At 37.3% G+C, this 20,930-nt stretch overlaps 1 protein-coding gene across 1 annotated transcript in view; it reads right to left on the bottom strand.

The window, feature by feature from the left end:
- The window catches only part of HPSE2 (heparanase 2 (inactive)), a 260,303-nt gene that overhangs the window by 187,964 nt on the left and 51,409 nt on the right, over positions 1-20,930 (bottom strand). Inside the window, exon 4 of the mRNA XM_037050907.1 lies at positions 15,167-15,214. Within this exon, the coding sequence (XP_036906802.1) occupies positions 15,167-15,214 (48 nt within the window). The remainder of the gene's footprint in view (positions 1-15,166; positions 15,215-20,930) is intronic.

Below are 20,930 nucleotides of genomic sequence, written 5' to 3'. Positions count from 1 at the left end.
TGTGAGATAGGCATTAACCCCACAAAGTAGGGCATTACTGAAGGACTCACTTTTCCCCCAAGGCCCCACATCTGCTAAGGAGGAATTCTGTCCAGGCACGTTTGACTTCAAAGCCCTCTTTCTTTCTACCAAACCATAACGCACAGCTCTATAGGTTCTCTGCTTCCCAGATAGTGTTTTAAATATTTTATCACTCTAATGAATTACTTCCATTGTTAAATCATATTTCCAATTTTTCTATAAATAAGGTCCACATTTTACTTGAACTCTTTTCTCTAAAATCGAGTATCTATATGATGAATTCCTTCAGCTTTTCCTTTTAAGCAGAATCTCTGCTTAACGAGTCATTCCAATGTCCCATTACCCTTGGCAATGTTCATGAATTTCCAACAGATGCTCTTCTCAGAGTCATTTGCTCACATTTACTTATATTACAGGCAAATCCATAGTTGCTCTTGCAGTGACTTTTTAAAAATGTTCATTTTTATGCTTTCAAATGTAGCTACAATTCTAAATTATAAAATCGATCTCTTTAAGTCTATGGCTGTAGTATATAGCACAGTATTTCATTTTTCTACAACAAGAGAAGTGAGGAATGATATATATAAGTGCAGACTAAGGCCAAAGAGAGAAAAGTGCTGACTTTTGTATGAGAAAAACTTATTGAAAATTAGATGACTTGAAGCTTTGACTCTGATTACAAAGAGCAAGGAATTTTCTGAAGGACAATTCCCAGGACAATTTTCCTTAAATCTTCTCCCATCTACATGTCAACAAAAAAAAGCTACTGAAGAAAGTTTTATGCCAAAAAATGTGGTGATGAGTGTATTCTTAGAAATGAGATCCGGGCAGTCATCTTCTATGGCTGTGGTTCTCCAGCTGTAGAGTGCATCAGAATCACCAGGAGGGAGTGTTAGAACCAGTTTTTGGTTCCTGACTCAGATTGTTGGGTCCTGACTCAGTAAGTCTGCGATGGGGCTTGAGATTTTGCATTTCTAAAAACTTCCAGGTGATGCTGTTGCTGCTGCTGGTCTAAAAACCACAGGCTATGATTCTCTCCCCTCTTCCCTCTGGACCCTGTCAGCCTGTTCCGTATTTGAGTGTTATTGGTCATATTTTGCTTGCTTGTTTGTTTTGTTTAGATTCCTGTTAACGGTGAGATCATAAATCATAGGGGAAAAGGAGATGGACTCACATGAACAAGTATAAAGGACACATGGACAATAACTAAGGGTGGGGGATGGGCAGGGTTGGGAATATAAGACAGAAAGCTGTACTTGAACAAGAATTAAATTAAAAAATTATTTAAAAATAAATAAATAAATAAAAGCCACAGGCTGAGTGTGCTCTTTGGAGTTTAAGTGCCCAGGGGTTACTGATGGTCAGCAGAAGGCTGTAGGGCAGTAGCTCTCAATCCTCACTAAATGTCAGAATCACCTAACAAATTTCTTAAAAATAGTCATGCTTGGGCCACATGTAGTTTTTATTCTGCTGGTCTCTGGTGGGGCCCAGCCACTGGGAACACCTGGGTTTGCCTAACTTGAAAAATGTTAAAAATGAATTTCATATTTTTACAAAGTAATTTTTAAACTTTGTCTTATTAAAAATAATACTAGAAGAATAAAAAAAGCAAACAGCAGGATTTCAGATTAAACATAGTGGTTTATAAATAGGCCTTTACCAAGCTCCTTCCCAAAACCCACCAAAACAATGGTAATGAACCAAAATAAAAGGTATTAATTTACAAGGTCTAAGAGAATAGGACAAGAAAACACTATAACACAAGTGTTGACACTAGAAAACAGTAGGAAGAGTGAGTGGTAACTGGTTTTGCTGACCAGAGGAGGCTGTATTCTACATCTGTGGATTATTTTAGGGAAGCCTAAAAACAGGCAGCATGCTTCTTGCTGTGGAGCTGGAAGCACCAGATGCCTTTGAGAATGGGGTGAAGAGGTGGGCTGACACAGATCCTCAGGACATTTTGATCGGCCCATGAGATCAAAACTATTTTCACTATTACACTAAGACACTTACTTGCCATCTTGACTCTCATTCTCTCACAAGTGTACAGTGGGGTTTTCCAGAGCCCATATGACATGTGACAATGTCATTGCTGTCAATTAATGGAATGTAGGCTCATAAATTCTTGTTTTCTAGACTTTTATAAGGTATGGCTTTGGAGTAAAATATGTGAGATTTCAAAGGTTAACTCAGTTGTCAAGATTTTTTCTATTATATCTGCTATAATCTGTGTAACACCATAATTATCCAATAATGTATTTTGAAATTCTAATGTTTTTCTTATGCCTATGTGGAAATAAGAACATTCCGTTATCTTATTTTGCAATAACATTTTAAAATTATTTTGAAGGCTACTGTACCTAAAAGAGTAGGTTACCATACTGCATTGGTTAGACAGATGCACGAGGCAGCTGAGAGACTGACAGAGTCTTCCACTGTTGACACTGTTGATGACTGCCAGATGGAAACTCAGCAAAGTTAGTAACCCATCACTCCAGTGCCACTGCCCCAAATACAGGAACTTGTTAAGTTAAAGCTTTAGCTACAAACATGAAGACAGTGTTAATATTTCAGTATATTAATATCTGAATAAATCTATAGATCTTTTTTCTTGCATCCATCTGACACTAATACCAATTAAGAATTGATAAAGATTGTTTGTGTAAATGACACTAAAATAACTTGGTGTATTGGCACTAAACACAAATGATGATGTGATATATAAAGTGTTAAATAATTGATTTGGCTCTCACAGATTGTGCTGGAAAACCATGCTGACATTTGGACTGATGGTACGAACGCAACAGTGGGTAAAACTGCTGGCAGCTTAGTAGTACATGTCAAACCAGGAGCATTGGACTGTACTTGTGATCACTGTCACACATTTGCAGTAAAACAAAAATGCCAGTTTTATTTAATAATTCTTCTGATAAAGTAATAAAAATTATTAGTTTAAATTTTAATCTCCGAGCATAGATTTAAAAAGTGTATGACTAATGAAAAATATGCATAAAAGACTTCACCTCCACTGCAAAGTATGATGGTTAATTTCAGGACAAACACTTGTATGACTATTAGAGCTGCAAACTGAAATAGTCATTTTTTTATGAAATGACATTTTCACTTGAAATAATGACTGACAGACAAATTGTGATAATTCTGATTTGGATAATTAAAAGACATTTTTTCTAAAAAATGAACAAAGTAAGGCTGTCATTTCAAGGAAAACAACTGAGAGACTTGTTACTGATTGTATATTTTGAACTCTTAAGTAGAAATGAGGATTTTATTTTATAATTTGGTTTATGCTACAATAATTGTCACAATTTTTCCCTCTTCATCTGCCTCCACTCTGCACTGCCCACTCCCTCAGGCAATCCCAACACCATTATCCATATCCATGGGTCATACATATATGTTCTTTGGCTACTCTATTCCCTATGCTGTATTTTATATCCTCGTGACTATTCTGTAACTACCTATCTGTACTTCTTAATCCTTTCACTTCCTAAGACATTCCCCCAAACCCTGCTTCCATCTAGCAACCATCAAAATATTCTCTGTTTCTATGATTCTGTTTCTATTCTGCTTGTTTATTTTGTTTTTTAGAATCAATTACTGATTGATAACATTTATTGTCATTATTGTTCATATTTTTGATCTTCTTCTTTTCAAAGAAAACCCTTTAACATTTCATATAATACTGGTTTGACAGTGATAAACTCCTCTAGCTTTTTCTTGTCTGGGAAGCTCTTTATCTGTCCTTTGATGCTAAATGTCCTTTGCTGAGTAAAGTAATCTTAGTTGTAGGTCTGTGCTTTTGAGCACTTTGAATATTTCTTGCCACTCCCCTTTAGCTTGTAAAATTTCTTTTGAAAAATCAGTTGATAATCTAATGGGAACTCCTTTGTAGGTAACTAACTGCTCTTCTGTTGCTGCTTTTAAGATTTTTCTCTTTTTCTTTAACCTTTGGCATTTTAATTATGATGTGTCTTGGTATGGGCCTCTCTGTGTTCATCTTGTTTGGGACTCTTTCCACTTCCTGGACTTGTATGTTCATTTCCTTCATCAAGTTAGGGACATTTTCTGTCATTATTTTTTCAAATAGGTTCCCAATTTAAAAGTGCTCTCTTCTCCTTTTGCCACCTCTATGATACAAATGTCAGTGTGCTTGAAGTTGTCCCAGAGAAGCTCCTCATACCATCCTCATTTTTTGGATTCTTTTTTCTTATTGTTTTTCTGATTAGTTGTTTTTTGCTTCTTTATGTTCCAAATGATTGATTTGATCCTCAGCTTTATCCACTCTACTGTTGTTTCCCTGTAAATTCTTCTTTATCTCAATTAGTGTATTCTTCTTTTCTGATTGGGTATTTTTTTATGCTGCTGAGGCCCTCAGTAAGTTCCTTGAGCATCTCTATAAACAGTGTTTTGAACTCTGCATCTGATAGTTTGTTTATCTCCATTTTCTTTAGTTACTTTCTGGAATTTTGTTTTGTTCTTTCATTTGGGCCATGTTTCTTTGCTTCTTCATTTTGGCAGCCTCCCTGTGTTTGTTTATATGTACTCAACAGAGCTGTTATGTCTCCCAGGCTTGGTAGAGAGGACTACTATAGTAGGTTGTCCTGTAAAGTCCAGTGGCACAACCCCACCCCCCATTACCAAAGCTGGGTACTCAAGGTCCACCCAACATGTGGGCTGTGTACACCTTCCTGTTGTAGTTGAGCATTGATTGTTGTCGGGAAGTCCGAGGTCAGCCACTGTCTGGGCTCACACAGCACAAGCTACAAAGCAATCTGCAGATACCTGCAGCTTGTACATGGCTTGGCAGTGCCTAGGTGAGGCTAAATCATAGACCAAGATTGACTGAGGCTGGTGCTAGGCTAGGGCAACTTAGTGAGAGGTATGGGCCTCACTGAAGCAAGATGCTCCTTATTTGAGAGAATTTAGGAAAATCTGAAGCATGGGCCAAGAGAAGATATTCATATGGAAAAGCCACTGGGAACAGTTTGGGTGGGTCTGAAAGTTGGGCAGGGCCAGGCATCTCCTGAGGGGCAAACAGAATGAGCCAGGTTGATAGAGTCTCAAATATGGTGCCTGCCTATTGGCTCTGTGGGTCTGTAGGGGGAGCTCAAAAAAAGGACTATGGCCTTGGCCAGTAATTCTGACTGGGAGAAAGCTGCCCCCCAGCTCTCACCCTTATGCTGGATAATTCAGTTCCTCCCCATATGTATTTGATGCCATTCAATGTGCTGCCCCCATGATGGAACTCAGAGTGGGGGAGTCTAAATAAGTTTGTGCAAGGGCCCTTTAAGAGGGCTGCCTGAGATTCTGGAAGTTTCTGTCTCTCATGGTCTCCATCCCTGATGGTTTTTACAGCCAGAAGCTATGGGGACTTCTTTTCATGGCACTGAAGCCCTGGGCTTGGGGGCCTGGTATGGGGCTGGGACCCCTTGTTCCTCAGATACTGCTTCTGATTTTTATCCACCACACATGGGTGTGGCCCAACCCATTCCTCACCTTTACCCCTCCTACCAGTCTCTATGTGTTTCTTCTTTAATTCTGTAGTTGTAGGACTTCCATTCAGCTTGATTTCTGACGGTTCTGAATGATGGTTGTCCTATAGCTTAATTGTAATTTTGACATGGTTATGTAAGGAGGCAAGCTGTGTTTACCTATGCCACCATCTTAACCAGAAGTCCAAAACTACTCTGTCTTTATCTTGAAAATTAGTATTTTTGTATACTCGTATCTGTTACTGAGAGCTTGTCAGCTTCCTAAAATTTAAAGACTTTCTAATTAAGTCAGTAATGATAATAGACACATTTTAAAATTATGTGCTATCTTTAGTGTGAAAGACATAAACCAAAGTAAAGAAATGGGAAAGGAAGGAATGACATGGAAGGTAAAATGTGTAATTCAGAAACTGTAAGAAAACAGAGAGAGAGAACGAGGGAGGTGAGAGAAAAGACCAAAAAAATTAACTAAATAATTAAAATTGATTCCTCAGAGAACGAAGAAAAGAAGCTATAAGAAGCCATAAAAAAAGAACTTTTGAGGAATAAAAAGAGCTTTCAGAAATTAGAAATATGATAACAGAAATGAAAATTTCAATAGAAAATAGATCACTAAGGGAATTTATGAGAAAACAGGAGAAAAAATAAGGGAGAGAAAATACATAAAAATTAGAGTACTGTTTGTGGAATTCTGATATCTGACTAATAGAAGTTTCAGAAAGAGAGAGCACAAAAAATAAAAAGAAGAAAGTTGTCCAAGAAAAAATATTCAGAAAAAATTTTCTAAACTGAAGGGGATGAATTTCAGATTGACAGGGCCTACCACATACCTACTGAACAGAATAATAAGAGAATCACATAAAGGATCACTAGGACAAGATATTAAAAGCACCAAGATAGATAAAACAGGGCAAATAAAAGGACTGGAAATTAAAAAGGCATTGGATTTCTCAATAATTAGAAGGAAAGCTAGAATAAAGCTAGAATAAAAGCTAGAATAAAACAGAAATCTTTATGTATCCAAAATATAAATCAAACTCTATTACAAGGTCTCAACATATTTACCTCTCATTTATCTTTTCTTAAGTATTTCCTCCAAAAAATTTTCCACCAAAATGAGGGAGTAAACCTCAAAAAAAGAAAGAAAGAAAGAAAAAGGGCATGGATCCAACAAATAAGAGAGTCAAAGGAATCCCCAGGATGATGGTGAAGGGAGATCCCAGGACAACAGCTGTGCAGGAAGGACAGAGATCAACCAGTCCAGATGGGACCAGAGAGGGCCTGCTCCAGGAGAATCTCCAAGGACAGGACAAACTGATGGCTATCTGGGGTGTTTGCATAGAGAGAGATCTACTCTTGTGGTACAGAGTTAGGGATAGATTAATGGGAACTAGGAAAATGAAAAGACAGGTATTAATTCCAGGGAAAGCAAAAAGTTGTGAAAGGAAGAAAATGTAATCATAGCACACCACATTCTCTGCCAGGAATCATATTTATATACTAATAAAAATGTGAGCACTGAGTTCTGATCTCACCAATACTAAGATATAAAATATTGGAGGACAGGCAAAGGTAAGTACAATTCACTGTGTGAGGAGCTAGAGAAATAAGAGAGCTAAATCCTCATCATCTTCCGTAGTAGGAAATTAATAGATAATATTTGAATTGGGAGAAAATCAAGAAACAGTAGCAATAGCCTATTATTTAGAAATATGAAAACAAACATCAGAAATGGTTAAAATTGTGATGACTGCTTCTGGAGAGGGGGAATTAGAGATGGGAAGGGTGGAGTTGGGTACTGATGGTTTCTATTATTTTAAAAAATGCATTATATGCTTATTCCAGAAATATTAGAAAGTACAAAAAAGTAAAAATGAGAATAAAAGAGTCCCTTTTACTTCTAAAGGTTAACACTATGATTCTATTACTGCCTTTTCTTTGAGTTTATGCCAATTTGTATTATTGAGGTATGACTTGTATATTTTATATTTTACTTTATTCACATGACAAAAGTATTTTTGCATTTATTACGCTTTTCATAAATATTTTCGCAGCAATGTATTACTTCATAATGAATAATATTATTTACTTAGGTGTAACAGTTCAGGCCCATTTCTTAATATTTTGTTTTGAAAAATGTCAAACACAGACAAGCAGAAAGAATCATGTAGTAAAAACCATACACTTACCAACATGGTTCTGCAATTACTACTTTGCTATATACATCCTCTATCACACATTTATCAACCTATCTATCCCTCTATCTATTCATAGATCTGTTTAATGTGTTGAGGCACTTCAAAGCAAATCACAGTGCAGTGGACCGCTCTGTCTGGTTTCAGGAATTGTAACTCTACCCCCTATGGCTAAGGATGAGCAAGCCACAGCCTCTGGAATGCGAGCCACAGGAGACAAAGCTTGTCTCTGGTAGCAAATGCTGCCTCAGTTTCCTCCCTGCCCCCAAAGCATGGTCGAAAGTCCTTTACGGGTAAGACCCCTCAGAGGAGGGGTAACCTAGGCCAGACACGATCACTTGGGAGGCCATCATGGAAGAACTCAGGGGGCTGCAACAAAGAGCAATGGACTCTCACCCCCCAGCTTTGACAAAGCCCGAGTCCCCATGTCCTCTGGGAGAAGAGCTTCCTGGTTCTAATCCCCTTAAGACTGAATACCTGATGGGGAGGGGTGCAGCTCCTTGTACCGCTAGAGCGTGTCCTGGGGAAAAATCTGGCATCACAGACTTCCTGAAAAACCTGTGAAATCTGCTCTGCTAAGAGTGCTTCCACTCATATGTTAAGGGTCTAAGCAGGAAATGAGTATGTCTCCCAAAGTTTCTGCAACCTCAGTTCCTGACAGACATTGACTCTGACTAAGTCCTCAGATTTCTTTAAAATGTTATCTATTGTTTGATCTTTACTGCCCTGTATTCCTGTGTATTATAACCCAATAAAAGCCTTTAGAGGAAGGGGCTCAACACCTTTTTCCCCTGAGAAACTGGCTACTGCTCAAGGCCTTTTTCCTCTGGGAAACTGGCCACCTCTCCTCCCCAAGCAGATCATGTCTCAGTCATGTTTACTCTCATGTGTGGCACACGGGCGGACTTGCGAGAAAAGTTGCCACCACATGGCAGACTTGGTACACTTCACCCTAATAAGTTCATCAGGCATACTATTAACTAGAGCTCAGTGTCTCTTTATGGTTATCTTTCTTAAGTTTTATGTACTATGATGTGCACCAATGGTAATTATATCATTTGGTGAATTTTGACAAGTGTATACTCAGGTGTACTCCACATCATAATCACTTCAGAATATCCCTTCATTCACCTTTCCCTCTCAATCCATATCTCTATCCCCTACACCAAAAGGGACACAGTCAATGCTCTAATTTTAAAAATCTATTCCAGAACTTCATGTAATTGGAATAATGCAAGTGTGCTTTTTTTAATAGAAGGTGTTTTTTTGCACTGAGCATAATGATTTTGAGATGCATTCATTTGCAGACTGTATCATTAATTTGCTCTTGTGATATTCCTTGTTTTGAAGTCTACTTTGTCTGATTTTAAGGTAGCTTCACCAACTTTTTATGATAACTGCTTACATAGTATGTCACACCTATCCTTTTATTTTCAATTTATCTATGTCTTTACATTTGAGGTTTGTTTGTTATAGGCAGAGTATAAGTGGGTATTCTATATAACCTAGACTGACAATCTTTACATTTAATTATATTATTTAGAACAATTACCCTTAATATAATTATTGATATGGTTGTGGTTAGGTCTGCCATTTTGCTATTTGATTTCTGTTTCCAATTTAGTTTTTGTTCCTCTGTTCTTCTTATTTTTTGAAATTAATTCAGTATTTCTTAGTATTCCATTTTAATTCCAATACAGCTTTTTAGCTACAACTTTGATTATCTTTCAAGTGATTGCTCTAGGACTACATTTTGCACCCTTACTTATCACAATCTTCTTAAATATTATACTACTTCACATGAAAGAATCTTGCAACAGTATAATTCCATTTACTGCCTCATCTTTTCCTCATCCTCTGTGGTATTACTGCCATGTATTTTTACATCTATATATGTTATAAACTCCATAATACAATGCTATGGTTTTGCATTAGAGTCAATTACTTTTAAAGAAATTAAGAGGAAAAACATAGTCCTTTATGGGTCTGTATGCAAGTTCACCCACAAGTTTACCATTCCCTATACTTTTCTTTCTTTTTTTTTTTTTAGATTCAAGTTTCCTTCTGATGTTACTGCCTTTCTGTCTGAAGACTTCCTTTAGTATTTCTTGTAGCACAGGTCTACTGGCTTTCATTATCAAAAACGTGTTTATTTCTACTTCATTTAAAAAAAACATTTTTGCTAGAAATAGAATTCTGGCTTGACTTTTTTGTTTAGTACTTTAAAGATGTCCCATTATCTTCAGTTCTCCATTACTTGTGAAGGCAAGTTAGCCATCCTCTGTGTCTTTGTTCTGAGTGTCATTTTTGTCTGAACACTTGGAAGAATTACTCCTTAACTTCTTTCCTCAGAAGTTTGACTATGATATGCCCAGGTATGATTTTCCTTATATTTATCTTTCCTAGGGTTTTCCTAACTTCTTGGTTCTGTAAATTAATATTTTTGACCAAATTTGGAAGAAGTTCAGCTTTTGTTTCTTAAAAAAAATTATGTTGCTCCATTTTCTCTATCTTGTCCTCTGGCCTCTTACTACACACATATCAGACCATTTGATACTGGCAATGAGGTTGCCGAAACCTCATTTTTGCCCAGTATTTTTCCTCTATTCTAAATTGTATAATTTTTATGGATCTGTATGCAAGTTCACCAACCCTTTTTTCTACAGTTTCTAATCTCCTGTTAAGCCTATCCAGTGAGTTTTTCTTTTCACTTACTCTTTTTATTTCTTTAAGAGTTTCATTTGGTTCTTTTTTTAAACATATGTTGTTTTCATTTCACTGCTGCTATTTCCCATGTAGTCACCCAATATAGGCATTTTCCCCTTAATTATTTGAATATATTTGCAATAGCTTGTTTAAAAATCCTTAATCCTTATCAGCCAATTCCATTATCTGGGTCATCACAGAGTTTCTATTTATTGCTCATTCTCTTGGCCAAGGGTCACATTTTCCTGTTTTCTTTGCATGTCTTACAACCTTTTAACTATATAGTGGAACTGTGGATGACGTGCTGTAGAGACAGAAAAGTGTGGATTTCAGATCTAGCAGGAGGTGGGGTGAATGGCTCATCATCTTTTTCCTGGGGCAGCTTCAGTCTACACATTTTCAGGGGAAGCCTGTTTTGGTTACACATCACACTTAGCAAATCCTTGGTCCTGAGACACAGACTATATTCCTGAGGCACAACTCTTTTGGTTTTCATTTGGGAGCACAAGGTGTTTATCAGCCCCTCTTAATTGGTAAGATTCAAAATGCAATCTCAGTCCCTCCTGTGACAACAACTGAAATCTCTGTGTAACTTTTTCAGGCTTTCAGCTGTTGCTTTTTACCAGACTTCTTTGAGTCTCCATTGAAAATGCACATTTCGAGGATCAGGAAAAGATTTGAGGCAAATTCATATACACATTTGGCATTTTGCCTCATGGCTCCTTCTTTCTGAGATTTCCATCTTTTCACTCCTTCTTCTGAAACGTCAGACCAACATAACCATGTATTTCATCTGGGTTCTAGTCACCTCACATTGCATGTTTTGTTATATAACCACAGGTCTCACCAGTACCATTCACTTCTTTCAAGGACTGAATAACTTCTAGTTTTTGCTTCCTTTTGGTCACTCTTCAGTATTTTGTCCAGATTTTTCACTGATGCCTTATGGAAGGTGCTCCACTATTTCTGGAATTGCAACTTTGTTTCACTAGCTCTTACTGGTTTTTCTGCATAGTTTGGTGGGCAGTACCAATCACTAAGTCATGTATCTTGGTCTTCAAAATTTAAGAGCCTGAATTTTCAAATAAAAATAGTCTAACTATTTAGATATGTTTATTTATGAGTTTAGACTCAGAGTTCTGGTTGTTCAGTCTCTAGGATCAGCACCCCAATACTGAATTCATTCTTTTGCATACTTGTATATAGGTATTTATGAGGAGGACCTGAAAACCCAGAATTTATTTATAAAAATTGTGTATTTATTCTAATATGTTTAAAATTCAGTCACCTTTAAAGTATTCTTTATTTGACCCAATATATCTATTGAAATATTGTTTTCCACTGCTCAAAGTAGTTTTTGAACTCATTAACTTTGATGCCTTTTAGTGCTTCTGCTGTTTTTTGTTTCACTATTCCCTTCCCACATTGGTAAAACATTTTCCTTTGAGGACTATTTTCATCGAGGGAAACAAAAAAAAAAATAAGTTCTGCAGGGAAAGATCAGGTGAAATGGGAGGGTGGGGCATGGAGGTCATGTTGTTTTGGGTCAAAAACTGCAGAATACTCAGTGCAGTATGAGCAAGTGGGTTTGTAAATCAGCCATCATCAAACGGGTAAATGGGCTGAATCTTCAAAAAAAGTTCAGTGAAGCTGAACACAGCCTCTTGCAACAATGCCAGCTGGTTCACTGATACAGATGGGTCCCTAGAACACTCACTTAGTGGGGGAAGCCTGTACTACAAGGGTCTGCCCTCCAGAAGATAATTCTGCTTTTCTGGGGTCCTCCTCATGTTGACAATTCTATCTTAATTCACTTTTTCCTGACAATGATTCTTGATTTTCTTTACATTATTAAGAAATTTTTGCCTCCGCATTTCTTAGGGTTAGAGAGTCCTCCTGGCCAGGCTTTTCTGGAATTGTTCCATGACTATTCCAAGTCTTGACTGGAAACTATACCTGGAAGGAGTAAAGGGTCAGTTCCAGGGGCTACTTGTTGTCCTCAAATGAGCACTAATCCTGGAGTCAAAACCAAAACCTGTTCTCTGCTTTGGGGGTATTTTTAGAATATTTTCAAACATATGATCTTATCTTGAGACATTAACCAATATTTCTAAGTAGCTAATAAACAAAACATATTTATAAAACAATGTATTTTTCCATTATAAAAATACTGTTTTGCTTCATTCCATTTGCACTATAAAGAGTGCTTCACTAGGGAATAAAAGCTTTTTCTGATCCTTCCCTTTCCGCCATGATAATCGAGCAAGACTTACATTCCTACCCCGTAGTATTTGTACACTCATTATTTCTACTTACAACACTATAAATTTGTGGAGCTTCACTCTTTATGCTACATTATCCAGACAGTGTCCTTTGGTGAGGACACTGAAGAGGAGCTGAAATCCCCCACTAGAATGTAATACTTTCAATAAAGGATCATTTCTAGTAACCAAAGCAATAATAGTTAAGAGAATAGTTCTTAGAGTGAGACAGACCCACACTTCCTTTCTGTACAGTCTTTAGATTTTCTACAACTTTCTCTAAGTTATAGATAAACAGAGATAAAAATAGTCCCTACCTCATTTGGTTGTTGTGAGCATCAGACATGGTAAGGCATATAAAAGTTTGTGACAGTTTCTGCCATATTCTTATTCTTATTATCATTGTTGTTATTTCCCTCCAAAGTAAATGTGCAATAAACAATTGTCTAAATAGGGGCACGGGTGAAAATGGTGACGGGATTAAGAAATACAAATTGATAGTTACAAAATAGTCATGGGGTGTAAAGTACAACATTGGAAATATAGTCAATAATAATGTAATAACTAAGTATGGTGCCAGGTAGATACTTTAAATATCAGTGGGATCACTTCTTAAATTATATGATTGTCTAATCACTATGCTCTACATCTAAAATGAACATAAAGTAACACTGAATGTCAACTGCAATAGAAAAATAAATTTTTAACAAAATTGGAAACTGAGTTTTATAAAGATTTACAAAGCTTATAGACATAATAATACTCAAAAGGACTGTGATTCAAACCCAGACCTTCTGACAATGATGCCCATGTATTCAAACACTAAACCACATGGGTGTCTGGTTCTAATACACCACTTTTAATTTAAATAATTAATAAAATGAAAGTATTGTCTTAAAACAACAATTGCCTAAATAAGCACTTGTTGAATTAAATGAGTGCTATTTTGATGGGAGAGAAAAACAAATTACAAAAACAAGTTATAAGAAAAAATAGTCATTGTAAGTTATAATAAACACTATAATAAAAGAGCCAAGAAAGAGAATCAGTGAGAAACCTGGTTTAGATAGGGAAGGCCTCTTGATATAGATGACATGTAAGCTGAATCTTAAGAGGTGAGGAGGAGCCAGTCACACAAAAAATGGGGAGAACAGTATTACAGGCAGAAGAATATCATGTGCAAAGGTCCTGAGGCAGACATGCACGTGAACTTTCTATGAACCAAAAGACTACCAGTTTGTTGGGATAGAATGAGTAAGGGTAGAGTGGCACCAGATGCCCTCAGAGGTGGCAGAGGCTGAACACAAAGGGCCTCATTGGCCAGGGCAGAAAGTTTGGCTTTTGGTCTAAGTGCAAAGGGAAGACACTGAAGGGCTTTAAGCAAAAGAATGACTAAATTTTCACACTTACTGAATCCATCACTTATAAAAACAATTTGAAGGATAAGAATGTCTGAAAATATTTGGAATGTGTTTAGAGAAACTAAAAGTATACATGTAGAATAAAATATTTCCATTATGATTGAAGTTGATCGTCAATAACCCCCAAACACTTTTGGGACACTTAATAAATATTTCATTCACTTTGCTTTTTTCCACACGTTTCATGAGTATGTAAGGAATACTGGGACCTCTTAAAACAGAAGAAGACAAGAGTTATGAGCTAGGGAGGAAAAGTTCGAGTAACAGAAAGATGGCCAGAGGTGACAGCTATGAGGGCACAGACTAGAGCCAATTTCTGGGCTATGAGGACCACATTAGATGAGAGGTGATCTGGAATATGCTGTGGTGCAGACTGCTTACAGAAAGGAAAAGCAGGATTCCAGTGTAAAATTGTGAGACGTTGTAAGATGTTGGAACTTCCAGCCCAAATGCCATAAGGAAACTTAGAGAAAGTGTAAATTTATGTATCAGATAATTATCTTTACAAGTCAATCTCCCTTTGGGCAATATATCTTTGCCATTGTAAGCTTCTTCCTGGAATGTTGGGGTTTATTTTCTGTTGAAGCTGCTTCATTCCCTTCATATTCTTTTTTTTTTAACTTGCTTCATATTAGTAACTCTCTTGGCACTAATTAAGACCCCTGCCATTAATATAATGAAGTGTTTCTATTTTCACATGATATATTGAGTAATCAACAATATTTCCCCTTAAGGAAGTTTATTCCTAAGCAAAAGCTTATGGGGAAATGGTGACATGTTCGGATTTCCATCACCTGCTGACTGATGGCAGATTGACGTAAAAGAGTACATAATAGCTGAGCTTTCCCAAATGTGTCAGTGTTGTTGTTGCTTTTAAATTGTATTACTATGAGGTAGTATGTGTCATAAGAACAACTCTAAACATAGTTTCAACTTTTTTACTAGAGGATGAAGAATAGATTATTAAATGTCAGCTATAAACTTCATGATAACTAATAACTTTCATTTCACAGCAGCTGATAATAAGAGCAAAAATGGTGAATACCTACTGTTGCCAGGTAACTGCATCCACTGTGCTCCCTGCCACCTTCATGAATCTGTGAGGAAGATAAAGAACAAAGATATTGCACCTTGAAGTAAACCATATCTCCAGGGTTAAAACGAAATAAGCTGAGGCACAGATCAAGCCATTCCCTGGGCAGCTGTGCTTTTGGGGAGGGCCAACAGGCACAAACATGGCCAATCCACAACTATTGGAAGTTAAACTGTACAGAATGTGAAGGTAATTATGCTTTCAGCTCTCTATACATACTTCGCCATCTGGAACTCAAGACCCAAAAGCACATTCTACCTATGTCTATTTTCCTCAGCTCATGCCTGGTAGCTCCCAAATTGCTTTCCCTATGATCAAAACTTATCTGTCCCATTTCATGTTCTCTAAGGATGCTGAGGTCCCCTAGAAAACAACCTAGATAACATTTCCCAAGGACGACAACATAACAGATGCCTTTGAAGAAACCTCAGACCTCTCCTTTAAAGAGAGCATGGGAAAACCTAATTTCTTACACAAGCATACAGCACTATCAAATATATCCCAAAGATGGGCAGTTACGCCTGTCTGAATGTAGAAAGCTGAGCACTATACAGAGAAATCTAACCATTTTTGGAGCAGCTAAGTATGAGTGTCACCCGACAAGCATGCTCACCTCGAAGGACAAACCAGACCTGTTTCTCTGAAAAGCACACACTCTGAAAAGTCTTGACAAATTCCCTGCCCTCCTGTGCTACTGGAGGCTCCACCAGAGCCACAGGATCAGGAGGAAGCATCTGAGGCCTCCCAGATGCCACAGGGTGTCGTAAACTTAAGTCTGAGAATCACTTTTTTACCTATCTGACCCTTTCTTCCCATCCACATGTTCTGAGAACCTGTGCTGACATGGCTGTGGTTATTAATTGAGAGAATTACCACCCAGGCACAGGAAATCCAAAGGAACATCTCAGCTTGTTAAGATGTTCCTTTCAGCTCTGAGACCCTGAAGGAGAACTTCCCTTCAGATAGAAACCATCTTCACTCAGTACTTCATAATTAAAGAACTCTTTCACTAGGAAGTGAGACAGTGTTTTGTCAGGAAGGCCCTATCCCTGCTCCAGCATTACCTTGCCAGGTGAACACAGGGGCAAAGAGGTTGTTGTGCATTGCCCAAACAGAGGTTCTGCTTTGCCATGATGGTAAAAGAGGACTGAGCTTCTATAGGACTAGGAGAGAGGTAGAGAGAGGATGCCAGGACTGCAGCTTAGCATCAGAGTGAAGTTCATAAAACAAGATGAAGAGGAAGTAGAGGAGACTGCCCAGGACTGGGATGGTGAGAGGGAAGGGGAGGAGGAGGGGGGGAACAGGAGAGGAGAAAGGGTGGGGAAGAGGAGGGGAGGAGGGGAGGGGAAGAGGAGGGGAGGAGCATGAGGAGGAGGAAAGGCTTGTATATTCTCTTTTCCACCCTGCCATGTGCTACTCTGAGTCAATAAGCATGCAATCAGCTACATGCTTGATCAGAGAGGAGAAAAATGGAAAAATACAGGGAGAATAAATGCGGATTAGCATCCAAAACACTATTCCTGGCACAGATATAGGCTAAACAGTGGAGATCTGATAATAATCTTATAAGTAATATCGCCCAAAAGCAAAGAGGGAGAGAGGGACTTATGCACTCTTTCTTAGGATATTTTATTTTTTTATTACTTACCTGAAGATATGTTTATTGATTTTAGAGAGAGACAAAAGGAGAGAGAGAGAGGAAGGGGGAGAGAGAAAGAAGAGAAGGGGTGGGTAGAGGAGGGTAGAAGACAGAAACATCCATCAGTTGCCTCCTGTACTAGGGTTCAAACCTACAGCTTGGGTATATGCCCTGACCAAGAATTAAAGATGCAGACTTTTGGTGTATGAGATGATGCTCCACTAAACTGATCAACCTGGCCAGGGCACTGCCAGGACATTTTAAAATGCTAAAACCTAGAAAAACTTAGATACAAGTATCATTAAAAAAATAAATAAAGTACTTAAAATATATTTACATGGGCTTTACTCCTCCAAAATAATTTCTAAAAATTTCTGAAACAAATCCTATTTTATGTAAAACTATCCCCATTTACATATAAAATAACCATAATAAAAACAACACTGACATTTATAGTGCTTTCTCATTTTTAAAAAATTTTAGCTTCTTATGTGTATAATTTCACATAACTTTGAACATAACCCTGGTTGGCAGATATTCCTAATTTATAGTGGAGGAGGCTAAGTCTCAGAGTTATATGACTTGCTCAAACTCATAGAACTAGTATGGACTAAACCCAGGTTCTCTGATTCCAAAGCCTGCCCTCCTTCTAGGATCCTATACTCCCTCTAAGTTGTTTTCACTGAGAACAAGAAGTACAGTGCAACTCCTAGATACAAAAAATAAGTTGAACTTTTGCCTTGAGAAAATACCGCCATATTTATCAGGAAAAGCAAGAAGGCCTGAGCACCGTCTTTGCTTGCTGGCTTCCTCTCGCAGATTTGAGGATTTCTGTGCCATTTGTCAGACAAGGCACTAAAGCAGGTATCAAAAGGCGACTAATTCAGAGTCTCTGCTATAAGACAACCACAGTAAAGTTGAAAAGACAGACACTGAGACAATTAGCCATCAGAGTCTCGGCGTGCACACTGCTGGTACTAGCTGCCTGCTGTGGGACAGCAGTCGAGGCAGCAGTCAGCTCCACCTTCTCTGGTGTTAGAAGAGGGATAACCAGTGAGAAAAGCTTCTCATTGCACATGACGGTCCATCTGGCATTGAACGAAGGGTAGGATTTCACCATGAAACACAGGCAGCTCATAGAAACAGTTTGAGTAAAGCAAGGAAGAATCAAGGTGAGTGTTCTCAAGAGTCCAGTGTGGCTGGATGTCAGAGGACAGGTAAGGGAGTGGCAGGTCAGACCGCATGGGATGCTAACATATCTGGCTTTTATTCTGTAACAACAAAGTACAAGTCCATGCCCTATTTGCCTGTGTATGACTAGTACTCAACATATTATGAAATACAGCTAGTTTGTCCTTCATGTATATTTATTGGATTTCTCCTGTGTTTAAACCAGAGAGTATCGAGATCAGATTTGAGTGTTAGGAAGCTCCCCTGGCTATGGTGAAGGTGAAAGGTATTGGCATGGACAGACTGGCAGGAGATGGGTATAGAAGCTGGGAGACTTTGAAACCCAGGACGGAAAGCAACACAACCAAGAAACGCTGCTGGAGCACTCAGCGGGACTGGGCAGGTGCGTTTCAGGGGACAGTGTACAAGAAAGGACCCTGCATTTTCAAAAAAACATTTTTTAAATACTTCAATTACAGTTTAGATTTGTTATGACTTTATATTACTTTCAGATGTATAGCATAGTAAACAATCATATACTTTATAAAATCTTCTTCCAATATTGTCAGTACCTGCCTGGTACTGTACATATTTATTACAATATTATCTACTAAATTTCCTATGCTGTGACTGTGACTACCAATTTGTACTTCTTAAGCCTTCATCTTTTTCACCCAGTCCCCCAACCCCTCTCCTCTCTAGCAGCCAGACCCTGAGTTTTAATTGCAATAGTGTCATCACCTATATGGGCAACCCAAGAACAGACTTTTGAAGCTGATGTTGGTGAATGTATTCTAATACTCCTGTATATGCCACAAAGAACTTGAAGTAGTTATTGGTGATAAGTTATGCATTCACAGAAAATTAGGAGAAAAACATAATAATCAATGCCTTGTTTGGCTAAAAGGCTCTGGGAAGGCAATTAAGACTACATCTAATTTAGCATTTTATTTTTAAAAGATTTTATTTATTTACTTTTAGATAGAGGGGAAGGGAGGGAGAAAGAGAGGGAGAGAAACACTGATATGTGAAAGACACATCAATTTGATTGCCTCTCACGCTTCACCTTCTGTGTACCTGGCTTGCAACCCAGGCATGTACCCTTACTGGGAATCAAACCAGGTACCTTTTGGTTCACAGACCAGCACTGAATCCACTGAGCCACACAAGCCAGGACTAATCTGGCATCTTAGAAGTTGGAAATGCTTCTTCACGGTACTATAACCTGAAATCCTCATATACATTGGATAGTTTGTTCTGCTATAGGTTGATAATTAAGTCCTTAAATAATTTCCATTCGCAAATGTAGCATGATAAAATGAACAGAAAAATTCAGAATGTAATGAACAAAATGAACTAACAAACAAAATAGGGACAGACTCAGAGAACAGGCTGACAGCTGTTTAGGGTGGGAGGCAGTCAAGGGGATTGAGAGGGTGGAGGGATTGAGCAAAAATGAAAAAAGAGAAAAAAAAACCATGGACACAGACAGCAGTGTGGTGATTGCTGGGGGGGCAGTGGGAGAGGGTATAGGGAGGATAAATGTTGACGGAAGCAAATTTGACTTGGGGTGGTGATGACATGTTGTAGAACTGTGCACCTGAAACCTGTATAATTTTGTTAACCAGTGTCACCCCAATAAACTCAACAAAGATGGGGAAAGGAATGGAAAAGGTAGAGTTAGGAACATTTAAAGTAACGCTAATGTTTTCTCCCTATACCCTTACCCCACACCCCTCAAAGAAAATCTGTAATATCCATAATTAAAAATAAAATTTAGTAGGCCCATGTATCAAATATTATATAGTCTAAAAAGAAATATTTTAAAATTAAAATAATCCCAGAAAGGAAAAAGATCAATTATTTTTCTTTAATTTATGGCTTTAATAGAATTCTAACAAAAAAACTCAGCAGGCATTTTTGAAACTTTACAAAATCATTCTAACATTCATCTGAGAAGCCGAGAAAATTCTGAAAGACTAGAATAATGAAGAAACATTTACTGAATCTACTATCTATTAAAATATACCCTAAAAGTTGCAATGATTAAAACATTTTTAGGTCAGAAATCAGTAAGAAGATACATGGAATAAATTTTTTCTAAATTTATGTTTAAGAATTTATTATGAGAAAAAATTTAGTATACAAAAATCCAAAGCATTTTTAATATGGATTTCTGATTATTGGAAAAACAAATAAAAGTCAGATTCTCCCCTAATATCTTATTTTGTATAAGAAATCAAAATAGTAAAATATAGTTCAGTTTCATTACATTTAGAAAATTATGTCAATCACAATTTAACATTTTTAAACAAATGATATTATCTCCTCAACTTTAGTATATATTGAAGAAGTTAGCTACTTTTGCTAACTTTGAGAAAACACCATTTGATATGTTCACATAAAAATTGCTATGAACTGTCTTTTTTCTTTTTCCCTCTTAGCAAAGTGATAAAACCAACTTTAAACATATGGAAGCATTTCTACACTTATTTTGAGGAAGAAAAAATCTAATTTGCAAATAATGTCAAACAAAATATGTATTTCCAAATACTACCGGGATGACCAAACATACCCTTGTTTTTCTGAGATGTGTAAAGTCATCTAAAATGGAGCAAATGTTTTGTTTTCAGATGTCTTTGAATAATATTTTAAATAGCCTAGAAATACAAAAACCACCCACAGAAATAAGACATAAAAGAAACATTAGGAGAAAGTCTAAGGAATGGCTATTACAGCCAAAGAGTCCGGGGAGTTCTCCCGCTCCCCATTCTCCTTTCTAAAGAATTAGGGCTCTCTCTATTTACCTGCATCTACATTTTTCCTATTCTGTTTTTTAAATTTAATTAAGGTGTGGTTAGCATACAATATTACATTAGTTTCAGGTGTTTTTATATCTGTATTGGTATTG

The sequence above is a fragment of the Sturnira hondurensis genome, unplaced genomic scaffold (genome assembly GCF_014824575.4).
Source record: "Sturnira hondurensis isolate 20B ecotype Veracruz unplaced genomic scaffold, ASM1482457v3 Scaffold0006849, whole genome shotgun sequence".
Lineage (NCBI taxonomy): Eukaryota > Metazoa > Chordata > Mammalia > Chiroptera > Phyllostomidae > Sturnira > Sturnira hondurensis.
Note: the sequence above shows the minus strand (reverse complement) of the source record. Positions and strands in the feature narration are given on the sequence as shown.